We start from the raw sequence: 18,901 nt of genomic DNA on the forward strand, positions 1-18,901 counted from the left end.
GGCCTGTTGCGATAGGACAAGGGGTAATGGTTTTAAACTAAAAGAGGGTAGATTTCCACTAGATATAAGGAAGAAATTTTTTTTGTTATGAGGTTGCTGAAACACTGGAACAGGTTGCCCAGAGAGGTGGTAGATGCTCCACTCCTGGAAACATTCAAGATGAGGTTGGATGGGGCTCTGAGCAACCTGATCTAGTTGAAGATGTCCTGTTCATTGCAGGGAAGTTGGACTAGATGACCTTTAAAGGTCCCTTCCAACCCAAACTATTCTATGAGAAGTGGCAATGGCAGGGATCTAATAGAGGCTACTTGTGTATATATCTGTTTTGTTTATTTTCTACTGAAGTCTGTCTCCAACTTTGGAGAAGTATTTTGTTCCCTAGTGTTATACCGCCACTTTAATGGAGCCCACCTGGGCTGCCATTGAAAGGGGAAATTCTGCTCTTCTCTGCCCTTAGAGCTTACCCAGTTATGCTGACTCATGGAACTTCCAGCTGGGAAACTAACTGCTTTTTTCTACTGCCAATTTAGATATCAGCAGGATCAGATCCAGCTTCATCACACGGTCATGGGAACCCTTGTGACGGTGTGAGGGAAGAGACAAGTGGCAGGGCGAGCAGGGGCACTGGGAGGGTGGAAGAAAGGGACCTGCTCTTTTGGCAGCAACTCAGACTTACTGCAAGTTAAACCGGCCGTGTAATTACTGCTTCTGTAGCACTTAGCTGCCTCTGTGCTTCTTGCATAGATGCCTAGATTGTCTATATTTTAAAACATAAAGGAATCATTTAGCCATATAGTATAGCCACTTGTATTAATAGCCTACTTCACCCAGTTGCCCCTGCATTAAGCTTGAAAAATATATACTCATGTATTTCATATTATTGCCTCAGGATGCATTGTTTTAATTCATTCTAAAGTATTTACTGTGTAGTATATCATTTATGTTGAGGTCATAAACCTGTAGCATTGCATGTCTGGCTTTGCTTACATCTGGAAAATGAACTTGTCCAAAATGTGTATACTAACAGATTAGGCATAAAGATGCTAACAGAATTTCCAAGCTTCTTTTACCTCTCAGTCCTTTACTATGGCCATCACAAAACAAACTTATTTACACAGTATGTAAAGTCCTCCGCAGTCTACCAGAAATCTAAGATGGGTCCCTACAGCCAAATCAGAAAATACTGTCACTTTCAGTCATTCTTTTACATCAGTTTTCCAATTCTCTTGTCTACTGGGTGCATAAAGACGGTGATATTTACTTTCTAAAATAGATATTTGCTTTTCTATCACCTTGTAACATGCTTTAGGGTACTTAGACTATAAAAGATGTTATCTAAAACTAAAATCAGTCCTCTAATGCAGCAGTCATTTTAAAAACCACATAAAATGTATAAGAAAAAAACTACATAGCAAGCAGATACGTTCTTTATTTTCTAATGATCAGAGAGTATTAAATCATCTGCAAAAGATGATTTAGCCATCTGAAGATGGCTAAAAAATTACTTTTAACTGATTCCTGCGGTAAAATTCTACCTATGAAAGAAGTGGTTTTGAGGCATTTCTATTAAATGCATCACATTGGGTCTGGGTCACAACTGGGTCACAAGTTTCCCTCGCTGCAGCGTGCACACAGTGGACACTGTGCTACAGTGGAGAAGCACAGTTTAATCCTGAACTATACTGGTCCAACAAACTAAAAGGAAACATTCACGTTTTTTATGTATTAAAAGTTTCAGTTAATGTAACAGTGTTAACGTTAAGTAAAGTGACCTCAACTCTACAAGTTTCTCTTCTGCAGACAATGGAAATCTTATTTTTTCTCCCCTCGGTTTGGTCACAATGCTGGAAATCCCTGCAGTGTTGAAACTCCAGATTTCACTCATGCTATAAACAGAAAGCAAAACCAATGGAATTCTTAGGATATTTAAAAGCGTTTCAGTTATACCTTGTCTGGCCCTTTACAAACCTGAATATGGTTAGTCAGGATTTTTGATCAGGTTAAATGATTTTCCAAAACTAAATACACGAGAAGCAGAACTAAAACTTGATTCCATTACTCTTGATTAACTTTTTCAACTGTTGACCTACAAAAGCTTTGTTTCCCAAGACTGTCAAGACAGCTCTCAGAGAGGTAATCAAATAGCAGAGGCATTTTCCAGGGTGAGCAAGGACGCCACTAAAACCAATACTTATTTTTAAATAAAGAGGTAATATATTTTAACCCCTGTCCCCTTCAGAGAAAATTAAGAAAATTAATTTATTGGGTTATTTGATTGGCTATTGGTCATTTATTATTCAACTTTAAAACAAAAAAGCTAGTCTTTAGAGCCATTCTGTATTACTAGCTTTTGCTGAATGACTGACAGTCACAGGCCTAACACAATGTTAGTTGTGATTGCTATAGTTGGCAAATGCTCCTACTCTTATTTTGGCAAAACTACAGCGTCACTACAGGATCTAATTTTATTTGGAAGAGTGTGCGTATGAGGCAGTGCTGGAATAAGCCATGCCAGTAACCGACTAGTTTTGCCAGTACAAGTAGAGTGAAACTATAGGTACTATATAAGCATAGCTGATCTTGTGAACAGGCTATACTCTTACGCTGCTCCTACATAGAGGTTAAACCAGGGCTCTTGACCAGAGTTTCAATATTACACCGCATCATTTTGTCCACATTGACATATTTTCATTTAAAACATCGGTAGCTCACACTTCAACATGCTTTTCTATAAACAGCGTCATAGGCAGGAAATTCTGTATGAGAATAATTTACTATGTGGCAATTTAGGTTTAAAAAAAGTAGTGTTTTTTTGTTGTTTTTGATGAAGGCAGGCTGACATAGCTGGAAAGAAGGATAGTAAGAGAGAGAAGAAAAAAAAGTAACTTTAAAGGGATTGTTATCATGAAATGCTTGTGCAGAGAGAAGGGAAGAAAGGAGGACAAATATAGATGGGGTGGAAGCTATGCTATGCCAAAGCAAGGGTGGAGGGAGAAGCAACAGGAGGACTTGACTGGAGAAGTCACACTGGAGGCGAAAAAAGGGATTTTTACAGTGGTATTTGGGGAAGTTTGCATTTTGTATCTCATTCCATTCCAAAGTCCAGAGGTGAGACAGATTCATGAACTGTTTAAACTAACAGAAAGCTTGAGGAAAAAGATTATACAGCTTCATCACTTAACCACAATCCCATGCTTTGTATGGCAAACCAGACCTAACAATCATATAGAAAGAACTTCTGTTTGTACGGCAAATATAGCAGGTGATCTCCTTTTCCCCCATGCCTGCAAAATTCAACTTTAAAGACTGCATACAGTCGGCACTGTGATTTAATGTGACTTTACTACATTTTGTTGGGCTAAAGCGTGGGCATGCCATAAAAGCTGCTGTTGTGATAAAGTGTTATGGTGCAGTGGAAAGTTGTCAGGAGAAACTGGAAGCCGAGAAAGAAGGCTGCTGGAGGTAGCAACGGGTGGTGACCCACAGGACCTTCATGGTCATTATGCCCTTAGGGCCTGAGAGCAGAGGCAGCTGAGGCTTGTGCTATAAAGAGGAGAAGAATAGAGCAGGTAGAAGAGGAGAAGCAAGGGGGCCATGACTTGTGAAGAAGAGATAGTGATGAGCAACTAGAAGGAGTTGGTCTAGAAAAATCTCATATGTGGAACAGTTCTGATTTGGGCCTTCAGACCACTGAGCAACATATGCATAACAAGGGATTTGCATAGCCTTTCCTCCAAAGTCTATGTAACTAAAAAGGGGAACAAATGTTAAAGTTGGATGTGGACTTTGGTGCCCGGTTCTGTCATAGGGGGCATTCTCTAGCTTACTTTGAAACTCCAGTTTCTTTCCTTTGAGTTTATTTTTGTTCTTTTGTCCTGTTCGTATCCATTGATGCAATAAACTATGTTAAAATTTGACTTGAAAAAACAGATTTAGTTTCTAAGTCTGTTTGCTACAAATGAGTATTAACAGGAATTAGTAGGACTACTCTAATAAAAATATTTTCTTACAGTGCAAAACTAATATTCAGATATTCCCCATTCATTTTCCTCAAAAAGTAAATATCCCCTACGATACAACATCCTATACGTAGAAGGTTTCAGTTTACAACTGAACAACAGCAGACATTCAGGTCTTAAGGAAACTCATCTTGATTTTAACAGAATTAGGACTTAAATCCTCCTGTTTAAGCAAGGGATGTCAAAACAAGATATTGCAAGTAAATGGGCACACTTGTCCAACCCGAGAAAAAAAGTCAGTTGCTCTTTTTCCCTTGCTTTTCATTTGGGATTTATGGTTGGAGACGGTGATTTTAAGGTTTTTTTGAGGGGGAAAGAACTGCTGCAAATTAATGAGGTCATCTGAAACAGATGCGAAACTCTGCTCTTGGAAAAGTCTGTTTGCAATCTGGAAGTTGTTGGCTGCATGACCTTAGGCAAGTGAAAGCATGTGGTGCACTTCTGGTTTGTGCCATGGTTTGCCCATCACTGCAGTGGTGATGGTAATGATACCTCTGAAAAAGACTTTGTGATACGCAGCTAAAGACAGCTATGAGCAGAGGGTCATTATTAAGGTTTGGGGTCATAATAAAAAAGGGCAGCAAGTCTGAAAAGATGCTAGAGCAGAGTCATATATTGCAGCTAGAAGTTACTTAAAGACCAGGAATCATAGGCTCATAGTCTAAGGAAGTTGAACCAAAAAGAGTCTGCAAGTTTGGTGTTGTATCTTTTGAGCTGCTAACTTCCTGTTACTTTTGACACCTACCGTCCCTGATTATGACTGCATCTATTTATCTATACATTTGTCTGCAGCATAACTTTTTTTTTTCCTGAAGTTCAGGCTGAAATCAAGGCACACTAGAGCCTGCCGTGGCAGCATGGCTATTGCTCAAGTACTCACACTTTAGAAAACCATTCAAAGTACCAAATTATTTGTATGCACCACATAAATTAATTTATCTGATGATAAAAAACCACAAGTCTTGGAATTAATTTTTCCTGACTATATGGAAGCAATTAGAACACACAATGTACTCTGAGGGAATACTTGTATAATACTGTGCACACTTCACAACAAACATTATATAAAAATAATACTGGAATTCCACAAAGTTCCATCATTCCTGTCCAACTAATACTGAAGTTAATTGAGTGGCTTAACTGCAAATAACGTCTGTACCACAACACGGTAGTTAAAGAGGCACATAAGAACACTTATAGTTCTTATTGTTGCAATAAATAAATGAATGGAATATGTTAAGAATTCAGATCTGACCTAAGACTTGCTAATGCAATAAAAAGCTAGGTCTGGTAAGCTCAGATATACCCACAGAGAACAGACGAGCTTAGCAAAACCACATAATATCTAGTTTTTCAGGTCTACACTTAAAAAAATCAAAAGCTCTACTCTCAGACACTGACTCAACAGCAGTGCTACTTTAATTTTTGCTGCTACAAAGCAGAAATTTTAAGAAAGCTGTGTTTAGAAAAACGTGAACTATAATTACACCAATTGAAACTATGTTTGGTAGGAATATTTCTCGGCATTGCATCTTGGCATATGGAAGAAGGAGGGCTTTACTTTTAGTTCACGTAATGTTCAGTACAAACTCCGAACCATCTATGTGTCTTCCATGCAGATAGGCGGCTGTATTACGAAGTCAACTGCACTGCCAACAAGTCAAGTAGCGCAAAGGGGTATATGTCTGTTTCAAAGAAGGAAAAAATAGCTGCCGCCATGTTACGCCGATCTCTTCCTATATTTGCACCTCTCCCCTAAATTTATACTATGAATATGTACTCATGGAAAGTTCTGCCTTAAGTTTTTAAAATCTTGATACTGTAAGTAAGATCATGTAGCCAAACACCGACGTTTCTGTTTAAGGAGGTATTTCAACGTGCTCAAAGTGAAGCATGCTCCAGTGCACTTCCACTGCACGTAGCAAGAACACTCACAAGTTTGAGAAATGTGTGCTCCCCTGTTCCTTGCACAACTAGGGCCATGAGGAGGAAAGAAAGAGTAGCTTTTAATATTTCAAGATAACACAGGAAAGCAGAGCTACCTCCTCCTCTTCCTTATTTTACAACAATATTAAAACTTCAGACAAGATGAAGAGTGTCAGCCAGTGTAAAGATGTAGCAGGGCTGTGATGGTTGCCTTTCTGGTTTAGGGCTTTTGACTCAGTTCACAAACAAGTTGTGGACCATTATAACCCTCACGTGTAGCCCACTTCTGTGTACTTGAAAGTGATCCTGCCCACCTCTGTGTACTTGAAAGTGATCCTGCTTTAATCATTTGCAAAGGTGCAGAATATGCATCCCAGCTACGATTTCCTCAGAGCAGAGTGTGTGTGTTTTACTTCTTTACATACCAGTAACTGTCTTGATGGCATGAAGCTTTCCATAACGTCACTCAGCTTATTATCTTGAGATAGCTAGTTCAGACCAACATTGAGCCCTGACGCCATTTAGTCCATTTTAGACTACTGAAGGTGATAAACTGCAGACAATGAGAAAATTCACTGTCTTCTTTCCCCTGTCCATTGAGCCTTCTGCGGAGTTCTTGGCTGGGCCATAGGATGCAGTCTGTTAGGCTTTATTAGGTGTGCTGGCTGAGGAATAGAAGGGTCATTGCAGCTCTTTGATGCTGCACCTCCCTCCCCTTCCCCCGGTATTTCAACAGGTATCAAGAAATGCTGTTCCATCAAAATTAGGTTTACAAGGGATTATTTTCATTTGCTTGAAGGCTTCTGGGGAGAGCGAGAGAGACTTCAGAATGGTTTACAAATTACTATTGAGTGAGTTATTTTAACTATTCAGAAAAAAAGTCACAATGAAAGAGCCTCGAGTTGCCAACTCCACCAGCACACCAAGAGAATCACACTAAAAATACTTCAGTAATGGTCAGCTTCTGCTTTTTTCCTCTCAAGCCCTGTATTTAACATTGTTCTCCTTCACTTAGGAACATTTCCCATTTTCCAGTTCCCTCTATTCCAGCCGTTCTTTTGAAGATTAGGAAATATTACAGAACTTGACGGCAAAAGCCATCTTCATAGGACATAGGACGTTGTGATTAAACCACTAAGCAATTAATTAAGTTTTTCTAATTTGCATAAGCCTTATATACCTCAGTGAGTCAAAGACTATACTCTTACAGCTTTGAAAACACTTTAAAAACATTCTTTTCGCTGCCGATGAAGCAGACACGCACTTCGCTTTGAAATCTGCGCCCGACTCGCCGCTCCAGACCTGTATTTACCTTCCGCCCTTCCCTGTGCCGCCCTGGCGACCAGCAATAACGCCCTTTTACTCTAAAACTTCTGCCAACTTCTGCCAACTTCCTCGTGCCTCGCAGCCTCCCCGTGTCCCCCGACTCCCGCGGGGAAAGCGGCTCCGGCTCCCGCCCGGGCCCCGCCGAGCTCCGTCGCCGCACCAACCCCCGCACAGCCGCGCTCCCCACTCGCGGGCGAGACCCAGCACGGACCAGCCCCTACCTGAACTTCTCCCCGGCCGGCACGGTCAGCTTGTTCAGCTTCTCCATGCTCCGCGCTGCGCCGGGACACGCCGCGGTCGTCCCGACCCGGCACCTGCCGGCGCGGCCGCTCCCTCCCGCCGGGCCGGGCTGGGCTCCTCCTGCTGCCGCGTCTCACAGCGCGGCGGAAACTTGTCTGTCAGTAGTGCCTCCGCTGGGTTAAATCGCCGGGGTGCCGAAGCCGCTCTCCGTCCTACCCGCAGGCGCTGGCAGGGGGCCGGACCACCCCCCGCGGCCCCGCCGCCCGCCCCCGCCCCCGCCCCGTCTCCCGTCCGGAGACACGCACAGGTGGCTGCAGAACCGGGAGCCGAGGTGGAGCCTTTGGAAACAGAAACGCGAGACCTCCCTAATCCCCTCCTCCCTTTAGACCTTTCTGAGCGCCCTGGGGAAGCGCTGGCCCGGCCCCGGCGGAAGGTGAGCCGGCAGCTCGGGTCCCCGGTTTTACAGCGGGTTGGAGTGAGATGAGACTCAGCGTCCGGCCCCAGGTGGCTTCGCAGGCTGCCGGGACCGGCTCCATCCTTCTCCCCACTCCTCTGCGCTTCCCGGTGAAGATGCGCCAGGGAGCAACACACTGCCCTGGGAACTTTTCCGTTCCCAGAGGTTCTCCAGCAAAACTAGAGAAATTCACCTTGTTATCCCCATCCTTTTCAATATCACTGCCAGGGGAAAAAAATTAATAAAATAAAAAATTCCTCACCCTATTAAACTAAGGCAGAAGCAAACACAGATCCTTATGGGGCACACACTGAGGCCGTTCTCACCCAAGATGCAGGCAGCTGAGCTGGGTATAATGGCTCTGATATCTAAATCTGGGGTTTTTTTGCTTAATCTTGGGCTCAACCATTTTTCCTCTTTAGAGATGAACTTTCTAGGTAGCTGGTTGTGTCTGGGGGGCAATATAAGCAGATATTCATGTTCAGCCCTTGCTGATTAATTTGAGTTCTGCACCTTTGGAGGATGACTCTTGTTGGTCTCTTTCTGTGTCTTTGGCCTGTCTGCAGTTTAGTTGATAAACTAAGGCTGCTCTAGGCAGGAAATCTACTCATTCTTTTTTAAAAAATGTCCATATGCATCATGTTGCTATGTTTTGATAAGTGCAATATGTTCTGAGGACCCCCGAAATTATTTCTTGGGGAGATTCTCGTTGCCACTTAGTATAGATTTTCATGTCGATGTGTCTCCTCCCCAGATTGTACTGACTATAGTTTTTTCTTGTGAAAATGTAGCGGCAAAACAGACTTTCCTGGTTAGTGCAGATGACTGTGGGGAAACAGCCTGCCGTGAGATTTGTGTCTTTGATAACAGTATTGCTCTGATCTTGGCATGGCTGATGTTTTTGGTCTCTGAGCTTTCAACATGGAAATCACTGGTAATTTGCATACAGTATTTCTCTAGGGAGGGCCCATCGTGAACAAATTGCCCTTTTTGTGATATCTTAAAGTTTGTGGGCTTTAAGGAATAACATAATAATGTTGAATGTTTTTTACTATACAAATCTTTGGAATTCCGCCCTGCATTGTATCTGGTTTTCAGCTGGACACCTTTGCGAGTTTAGTCCCTCAAAGTTATTTTGAAAATTAGATGAATTTTGAATTAGTTAAAATTAACACTCCGGCAATGTGAAGAAGAGGGTGTAAATAAATTACAGTGCCGCTTTACTTTTTGCTTATCTGGTCTTCCTGCTATATCTAAACATGTATCAGAATACGGGATTTGCTCAGCAGGCTCATGCAGTGATTTCTCTTAGACAACAAATACCTCTTGCCTGACTGTCGCAGAAATCCCAGACCGCTTCCCTTTGAGATCTTTGGTGGCAGCCTGTCATTTGCACTGCCTTGCTGGTTTCGCCTTGTTTCTTCCCGACTCAACAGTTTACAGGTTTAGTTTTAATGCTCTGCAGTGCCCAGCGTGGAGGGCTTCCACACCTGTCCTCGCAGCATTGTCACCTCACTGCTCCCGGTAAGGGGCCGCTGCTGATGCCTTGTGCTCAGGGCAGTCCCTGAGTCCCCTGTGCTCAGGGCTTGGTGACAGTGCGGCTCACGCAGGATCTCTCATCCCTGTGATCTGCTGGCCCAAGGGTTTGTGTAGCTGTGCAGTGAAACAGACTGGGGAAGGAGTCCGCTACAAACGATCTAGCAAAAAGTCATAAAAAAGGGGGGTTTAACTGCATCGGTTCCTTGAGCTGGTTGGGTGCACAGGTGTTTGTGAGGGTGCAGCACAGGGTGGGAGGAATAGGGTGTGTGACTGCTTATACTGGTACCACTGCCAAGAAGTTACTCCTATGAAAGTCTCCATTGCACAAGATTTGTTCGTGAGGTTTTGTGGCATCTGCCGTGTGGCCTGCCCAACGGTCATACCTCAGCCTGCTTGCTTCTTCCATGCACACGCATGGCCCAATACACATCCCTGCTTTGCTTCAATAGCTACAAGCAGTTTGTAACCAATCCATTCCTACTACTCCATGAGGGCTTGTTTTTACCTGTCTGTAATGCAGCACAGGGAAAGGAGGTAAATGCTTGTCCTCACAGCCCTGGCCCTCAGAATGCTTACACAGGGCATGTCTTACTTCCCATTATATCCATTCCTACCAAGACACACTGACGGTGGGATTTTTTTCTTGGGGAGAAAGGCTCCCGGCCAAGAATTAGCAGAGGTCACTAGTACCCGGGGATGTGGCCTGTGCTGGTTCTTTACGCTCCTGCAGAACATAGGCAAAGAATAAATTAGCCAATTCCTCCTGAAAAAGCATATACAGGACACAGTATTCCACAGTTATCTTAAACCCAAGGCATCTGAGAGAGTGGTTTCTCCTGGAATATGCTGTTCCTGGGAAACTAATGGAGAGTCAAGTGCAGGGCAAAGTCCTGAAGTTAAGAGAAGGAAACTACCCTCTCCAAATGTCAAAAGAAGCCTTTCTAGTTACAGTGAAATTTCTCTTCCCTGTTTTAAATATGTACATGCATCAAAAACATCTGGATCTAAAAAGTGTAGCCTCACTAGAAAACAAGTACATCCTGCTTAGGTCTTTCCGATCTGCTTCCAACTCAGCCTATCTGGCCATCTACCTTGGTGATGAGAAAGCTTGGTTGGGTGCTACAAGATAGGACAACCACTAGAGAAAAACCTTAAATAAAGAAGAACACACCCAATTGCTTCCAAACAGCCCTAGGCCTCTTCTTTTGCCCAACAGGTGGTTTCAGAGTCCAAACTTGTGGCCCATATTGGGAATGATCCTGTCTGTGTTCAAGAGGGATTTTGTGTAGTCCGTATGGAGAGGAGCAAGCCAAAGTTTGGAGCTGGCAAGGAAGACACCCCAGGGACGGGGCAGGTGAGTGGCAGCAGTTCCTCCATCCCTCCAGTGTTACTCATCACCCCAAAACAGTGTCTCTGGGGGCCCTGTCTGGAGGGGGGACAAGGACCTCACTAACCCCTGTTCCAGAAAACACCCTGCCTTCCTCTTCAGGAGCCCCGGGAGGGCCTGGAGGCGGTGGCAGGTTTGAGCCACGCAGCGAACATAATGTCATGCTATTTTTGTACTTGTAACCCCAGCAACTGTCCCTCTTTGACCTAATACACTCATTTGGACAATGCCGAAGAGGAACTGGGATTTGTTTTACCACGTGGGTGGCATTTTGATCAGTGATGGTTAATGTGAAACCCCTCCCCAGCCAAAAGTGCCATTCTTGGCAGAGAGGAATTTGGTTCGAGGGATGCATGTGCCACCTTCCTGCTCCCTGGCACATCTGGGGCCAATGGGGACAGGCATGGCAACCAGCCTGCAAGTGTTGCTGCCCGCTGAGATGTGGCCTGGCAGCCTGGACCAGGCTGCTCTGCCCAGCTGAGGTGAGGGACAGGTCCCAGGGGTGTGGGGCATAATGGTATCCCAGGAGAATATATCTTGATGTCTTGGATGAGCATTTTTGCAGAGGTGTTCCCACAGTACTGGTTTTCTGGAGCGTCATCATTCAAGCCCTTTACCTAAATGGTATTTTCTTATCTAATGTTTTAAGAACCTACATTCATGTGGACTCTGCCATTTTTGTGATGATGTAGATAGCCGGTAACTTTATTTTCCTGTGAATGGCTACAAAAGATACAGCATAAATTCCCGACACCATTACTTAACACAGGTAATGCAGGATTTGCCAGTAAATTCCTTTGGCAGGATGGTTCACAGAATAGGCATGCTTTTTTATTTTTATTTTTGATGCTCAAAATGCCATTGAAATTTTGGAAAAGACCTTCTAAATGCTTGTACAGATTTCCTAAATGTCACTAACTGTTGCAACATCATTTCCTCATCACTGCAAGCGTTGTGGCTTAGTCTGGGTTTGCCTCCGAGATCCTCTCCCAGTATGACCGTGTAAGTCTCCATTTATGTTCATAAATAAAAAGATTTTAGAAAGCAACTTCTTTATCTTGTATGTTCAGAAACTAAAATTATTGTTTCCCCCCTCTGCTATTTTCTGCTGTTTATTTCCCGCCGGCTCATTCCTTGTACACGCTGCCTCACTCTGATGGCGTGTTCTGGTTTCTATTTAAGAGCAGTGAGGTCATTGAGGCATGGGCAAAACCAGACTCGGTGGAACAAACTCTGTCTGAGACTACGAGTATCCTACCTTCATTTGGTCAAAAATTGCTGTGAATTGCCAGATATTTCCTGTTTGCTCAGGGCTCCAGTTTTCTATACGCCATTGTTAGGGTCATTTATGGTTTGATTTTGCTTCCCAGAGTAGGTAGAAAACTCCTGTTGCACAGAAACAAGGGATCGGAAGACTCGTCTGAAGCATTTAAGTCCTTGGTAAGTGGTGTTCCTAGATCAGAACAAGCATCTTCATACAGAGCCAATCGTTGCAGAGAAACCATTAGGCAAAATCCAGAGTTTGATTGCTATCACTGACGAGACTGATGGATTTTCTTGGCTGAAGGTTTCTCTCTGACTCCTTTCATGACTGCTTTTTCTGATTTCCACTGAACTTAATGCTCTCTAGTTTAGTACCTTCCAGTACATGGTTTGTATGCTGATTTTGGGTTTGTCAGGGATTCCTGGTGAAGCTACGAATATCACTAATATTCATACTACAATGTTAAATGTTATATAAAATATCATCTGTACATATCTTCCTTTTAAATTCCTAAGCTTTGATGCTAACAGCTTTTTATGGAGACCATTCATGCCATTGTCTAAATGCGGATTACAGATCATGGCTATGTTTAGTCTAGGGAACCCAGGGGCCTGTTTGAGTTCCTGATCTGGGTTGGCAGCTGAAGCCACATCCTGACTGCCTAACGGGGTGAGGCTCAGTGAAGCAACAGCATCTGCCGTAGCCTCCTCTCGTGACAAGAAACCCTAGGAATGTGTCCCGGACAGGAGCTGTGGCACCCAGGATTGATGGGCAATCAAGTTGCAGGAAAGAGTGTGAAAAGTCCCATCCAGTCAATAGGTACAGCCTTGGCTCTCAGTTGCCATTTCTGAACTTCTGGGATTTCACACAGTTGAAAGAAAAAACAGACTATTGTAAACTGTGTCATGTAGCATAAAAATTTAGCAATGAGAAGATGAATAAAAAGATCTGCAAATAGATTAGTTTAAAACATCAGTTTGCAGTAAATCTTTTTAATGTTTATTTTTATTTTTAATGCTTTGAGGAGACAGTGCTGCATCAAAGGATCTCAATGAACTATGCATGACTATTTCAAGAGGAAGCTATTTTTTACAGATTACATTAATGCTCATAGTTACAGTCTAGTACCTTCAATGTATATAAAACAGCTGAGAAACCTGATCTGAAGCAATCGGTTTGATAACCAGGTTTCAATTTTATTCATAACATGACCATATAAGACTTACTTTTTCTCTCAGTCATGCTAGAAAACCTATTTCTTAACCCCTTCTCAATTAACAAAATTTTGTCTCCAACATCAATAGAGAAGACCGTGCCAAAATTTTTTCCTAGAAGTACTCAGGAGTCAAGGATGCAACTGTTCTTTATAGGAAAGAATTCTTCAAGTGGATTTCATGTACAACCTGTCTTGCCAAGTAGCTAGTGTATTTTTTCATTTTGACTTCGCCACTTCTGGGGAATGTGGGGAAACACAAGATGTTGCACATTTTACTCTTTAAAAGACAGCTTCCTGAGCTTTTGCTTGGCTTTTCTTCAGGAAGTCCTGACAAAAGAGCAGCAATGTAAGCTCTCCTGAGCAATATGTAAAATGATTGAAAATTCACTTCAAAATGTCTGTCTGATTTTACTGTCTGGAGGTCATAGTATTTCACCTAGCCCATATCTACATGCTTTCTTAAACCTCTCTCAGACTGATAATTGCTTCAAAGAGAGTATTTATTCATATGTAAGGGTCCCTATTTAAAATTTGAGTCTACTGCTTGAGCTGTGACTTCATGCTACTACTGGGATAGCAGTAAAGCAGAGAGCTCCAACCATGGAAGCAATATAATGTGAATGCAAACGTAGCTGGTCAGTAGCAGGAATTTGGCTTGATCAGTCTGTGTTCACATGAAAGTCACTAAATGATTGCTACAGTTCTGCTTTTCAAGGCTGTGGAAGTTTAGTGAAAATAGCCCAAATTGAAACCACCTACATCTGAATTGGAAAACAGCCCAAATTCATACCACCTGAATTTGAACTGGAATCTGTAGCCAAGTTGCAGGTTTGAATTTTTCCTAAAGGCCTGCTATTTTAAAGTATTTTGTATATAATTGATCTGCTTTCAGAATGTCCATAGGAAGATGTCCCAGCAATACGCCGTGGGGATGAAGAGCGGAGGGGAAATGGAGGGTTAGCCCTAGACTGTCACATGCTGCCCGGGAAGGTTTTGTGCTTGATCATATGGGTCTGAATGCAAATTTGTGGGACTTGGTACCACGCCAAAAGAGCACTCAAACTCTATTGTTTAAAACTATGCCAATTTAGATGTAGTTTTGTTTCCCCTTGATTTCTATTTTGGTTGATACACTGCCTACTTAACTTACCGTTCTGTGTCCCATAGCTGGTATTTGGAAACCATGAGTTTATGGAACATGATTTCTCATGACGTTCTCTGTGTTTATTACTTATTGATTGCTATAAACAGGTGAAACACTGCTGCTTCGTGTTTAAAATAATACATCTCTGTTTTTTCCAGGCATTGCTCTCAGATTCTCATTAACTAGTCTATTTGAATGGATTTTTTTCCATTTCCAGTATAAGCATTTAAACTATAAAACACTACTCATACAGGAAAAGTTACATGTGGGCATTTAGTTGTGTCTTAGCAGATGAGAGGAAGGTACTTTTCTGTCCCAAGTATTTTTAAATAATACTAATTTTCAGAAGTTGTGAGTCCTCACCGTGGGTCAAATGGCTCAATGCGACAGTGCCAATTTTGGAAGACTCCTAGCAACTCGTAGAAATCTTAAAGCGTTAATCTGTTATCACTTTGGGTACTAAATGGTGGGTTCAAAGTTGTTCATATAGTAATAGTAGTAGGAAACGCGTTTGAAAATGCAAGTCTAAATTTTATTGAACAGGATTTGGGTTTGTCTTTAGGCTCACTGGAGGAAACGGGTTGTACGTGTAGGCATGTACTGCGGGGTAGGCAAAGATGTGAAAACAGTAAATTTAGTTGGATTTTCTCATGAAGGGGCTTCTGAACAAACTCATTTTAGCACCTGTAGAGAAAACGTGTTTTATTTCTCTGGGGACAAACCCGCTGTGTAAAAAGCTGAACTTCCGCTTTTCAGTTTTACTGTCATCTGTTCCACATGCACACAAAAACACAAAATTTGCTCCTTCAGACAGAATAATTATGTGATGTTAAACTGAAAGCAATTGAGGTCAGATTGCCTTGGAGGCAGCGGCCTGTTTTGGAGCCAACAGACAGCTACAGTGACTCAAGAATAGTGCTGCTGCTTGGTCTGCAAACCTTATCCCCTTCCAGCAGTCAAGGGTGACTGCAACGGAGATACTCGTAACTGGCCAGCTGTAATCTAGCTCTGATCCCAACCACAGAAGGGAGGGCGTAGGGGCACGGGCTTCTTTGCATGCTGGCAAGACACTCTTGTTTCTGACTTTTCTCTGGGGGTTGTATACCCTGCTCTCCTTCCTCCTCATCTCCTGCTGCAATTGGATGAAGTCTTTGACAAGTTTGCTTCCCTGTGCTGCAGTCTGCTCTCCTGTGAGGGGTGTTGACTTAGCCTGGAGGGTACCCAAGAGCCTTAGTGGGTGTGCTTAGCAGAGAGGGTTATTTGGCCCTGGCATGGAGAATGAGACTTGCACAAGGCAGAGGAGGATGGTGGAGGAGAAGTGTTTTGCATCCTTCCTTTCTGCGTGTGCCTACCGAGCATCAGTCAGAATTCAGACCTAGAGAGTGAATGGTCTAAAAATGTTTGTGTCCCTGCTGACAAAATTGGTGTGTATACTCACACAGACAAAAGGTTGCCCAAAATTTTCAAATTTCAAAATGAAAGGGATGTCTTAAAATGAGTTTATTTTTGTATAGCGCTGATACTGTTTACACATATTGTGATGCCTTCAGTACCTGGAAAATGCTGAAAAAACAATAGTTTTTAAACCGCTTCTTTCCTGCACTGAACTTTAATACATGCAGCCAAGGAAAATGGTTGGTGCATCTTTTCTCTGGCACAATTTGTAAACCTGAACTGCTTAACTGACAATAATAATTTCTGTCTGAGCATCTTTCTGTTCCTGCTTAGGAAAAGGAAAAATACTTTTGTCTGTAGTCTTTTCTGCTTTCATAGAATCATAAAATGTGTTGGGTTGGAAGGGACCTTTAAAGGTCATCTAGTCCAACCCCCCTGCAGTAAGCAGGGACATCTTCAACGTGCTCAGAGCCTCATCAAGCCTGGCCTTGAGCGTCATATGTTTCCATCTTCTTAAGACTGCTCTCTTCAGTTTCTTGGATAACTGGAATTGCCTAACAGCATGTTCTGGGAGCAGAAATGTTGCTGAACTGAAAAAGTTCCGGAAGTCCTTCTCACCCAAAAATATAGTGGATTTGAAATACCACCTTCAAAAAAAGACAGTGATCAAGGAGACGGGGGACTTTCTAAAGAAACAAATTGTTATCTTATTAATTAAAAAAGTAGCAAACTAAGTAGCAAAGTACTGATAGCAAAGCAAACTTTGAAATAATAAAGGGATAACGTTTTATGATGAAAGGTGCTATATGGCTGTGAAATGAGATAAAGTTTAATGGAATACTCTCTTCTGTGGAGAAAAATTGCTCAGACTTGTAACGATAGCCTTGAAATTTTTCTGTTGGCTAAACTGAAAATTTTGTGAATCGTTGCAAATATTATGTTTACACAGTTGGTAGCTTTAATTGCATTAGGACTACAAAACTGTAGCAGATGCATAGGAGTGCCACGCTGTATCAGAGTGCTTTATTATTTTTTATGTATCCTAATTTGAAGCATTTATTGCTGTAGTACGGTATTTAAGAGTTATTTCATGAGTTTGTGGTCATAAGAGCCTGCATCTTTCTACTCTCAGAGTATATTGGGAGAAAAAAGGAATCTACATTTAGTAGCAAACACTGGGTTTCAGAATAACTGTTTCTACTTTTTTGGTCATCCCTTCAGATTTAAAATGTAAAGGGAACTTGGGGAGAAGTGAAAGAAGAATGAAAATTTGATAGAAGTCTACACGTAAAGAAACACATATATGTAAATTTGAATATTCATTGTATTGCAGTAGCACGTAGTAGTCTTATTCATAAACAATTATCTCTTTTCATTATATGTTGTTTTAATAGGGAACAAGAAGTTTACTGGATTGAGGAGATTGCATTCTACAATATTTTGGGATTAAAGAAAGTTTCTGACTGGTAGTTTAGAAATAATATACATAGAGATTATACATAATCTTATGAGATTTTTCATTTCTGGACACCAGTGCACTTTACCAACATCTGCAGCATGGACTTGGGTGCTTAAACCTTCTCTGTGTCTGCCTGGGGACCTTTGTTATACATCTGAAATTGTCCTGTTTGTTCTTGCCACAACAATTTTGAGTGAGAAGTATATATGTTTATAAACAGACTGATGAGTGAAGACTAGGTTGCTATGCACTATTTTTAATTTTAAACTGTTGACAAGGTATATATTATTTGTATAGATTTTGCTGTAAAATGTTTATGTTAGTTAGCAAATAGGAAGACAACAGTGATACCATAGAGTCTTCCAGAGAGAAATTATTGGTTTTTAAGATATCTCTTCCTTAAGGGTTGTGATTTCTTCCAAGATTAAGCCTTCCTTAAGGTTGGTTAACTTTCATCATTCTGTTCACAGGAGAATTTCCCCTTTTATGAAAAAGACTCCTGAAAGTATCATAAGCTTCTAAAGAAATTATAGATTTCTATTATTATTCTTATTCCTCGTGGAACTGATACCACCAACACTTTCCTGAATCAAAGTTCAAAGTGTAAATTTATCTGTTTCAGCATGGTTCACTGGGGTGTTATACCAACTCAGCTAGTGATGTACTGTTCATGTGCATGCATACAGAGACACCCACCCACACCCATTTGCCGCCTCCTTATCTTCTTCCTTTGGCACCTGACGCTGGCTGATGTCACATGAATTAGACCTCTGATCTGATGCAGGATTGCTTTACCTTAAATATATGTAAGTCAATACTCAAGAATATTGTAGTAGAACGAAATGCCATAATAGAGGAGCAAAATTTTGAGCTTGGTACAGAATAAATTCAAAGACTGCCCAGGAATCTGCTGGAGCTGTGCCGTGAGGCTGCGTTTCAAAATGTTCTTGGTACATTGGTTGTCAATGAACAACACTTCAAGTCCGTACACAAAGTGTTTTTTTCCCAGAAACTGGTGTTCCATTCTGTGGACTCTGCAAGGTGCAAGATAGGTATAGACATATACTGATGTGTTGGTTTTGTCTTAGTGTGGTTCTGGACCATTTAGATCTTTAGTCCTGAAAAATTTATTCCCATTATACATTATGGTTAACAGGGGATCTGATCCTATGTCATCTACCTTGATGATGGTAGAGAAGTATTGCTAGAAAGACATCATCTGTCGGGGCTCTGGTCTGTGATCTGAAATTAACTACATCTGTTATTTTTCACTGTTTTCTTAGACCCACTTCTTTTTTTCTTTCTTTTTAAAAAAAAAAGAATCTAAAAACCAATAAATTACCGATGTGATGGAGGCATACATTTCATGTTTAGTACTGCTTCGTTAAAAGCTAAAATAGTTGAAATTTTGTTTTACCTGTAATTTTCAATAAACCCCTGGAAAGGGAATAGCTAGTAGAGAATACCTGTAAGACTGTACGTGTGATTTGTACTTCTGTTCCTTTAAAAAGCAAAAATAATGACAGGCAATA

General features: G+C 41.7%; 1 protein-coding gene across 5 annotated transcripts in view; it reads right to left on the reverse strand.

Moving 5' to 3' along the window:
- BLNK (B cell linker) overlaps positions 1–18,901 on the reverse strand; it is a 108,368-nt gene that overhangs the window by 43,077 nt on the left and 46,390 nt on the right. The window contains exon 1 of one of the 5 annotated variants that reach the window (XM_074590278.1): positions 7,493–7,696. The exons of 3 other annotated variants lie outside the window; for them this stretch is intronic. In XM_074590278.1, coding sequence (XP_074446379.1) covers positions 7,493–7,539 — 47 coding nt within the window. In that variant the 5' untranslated portion in view covers positions 7,540–7,696. Of the gene's footprint in view, positions 1–7,492; positions 7,697–18,901 lie in introns of those variants that run through there. One more of the 5 variants, XM_074590279.1, reaches the window with a different exon arrangement.

The sequence above is a fragment of the Larus michahellis genome, chromosome 6 (assembly GCF_964199755.1).
Source record: "Larus michahellis chromosome 6, bLarMic1.1, whole genome shotgun sequence".
NCBI lineage: Eukaryota > Metazoa > Chordata > Aves > Charadriiformes > Laridae > Larus > Larus michahellis.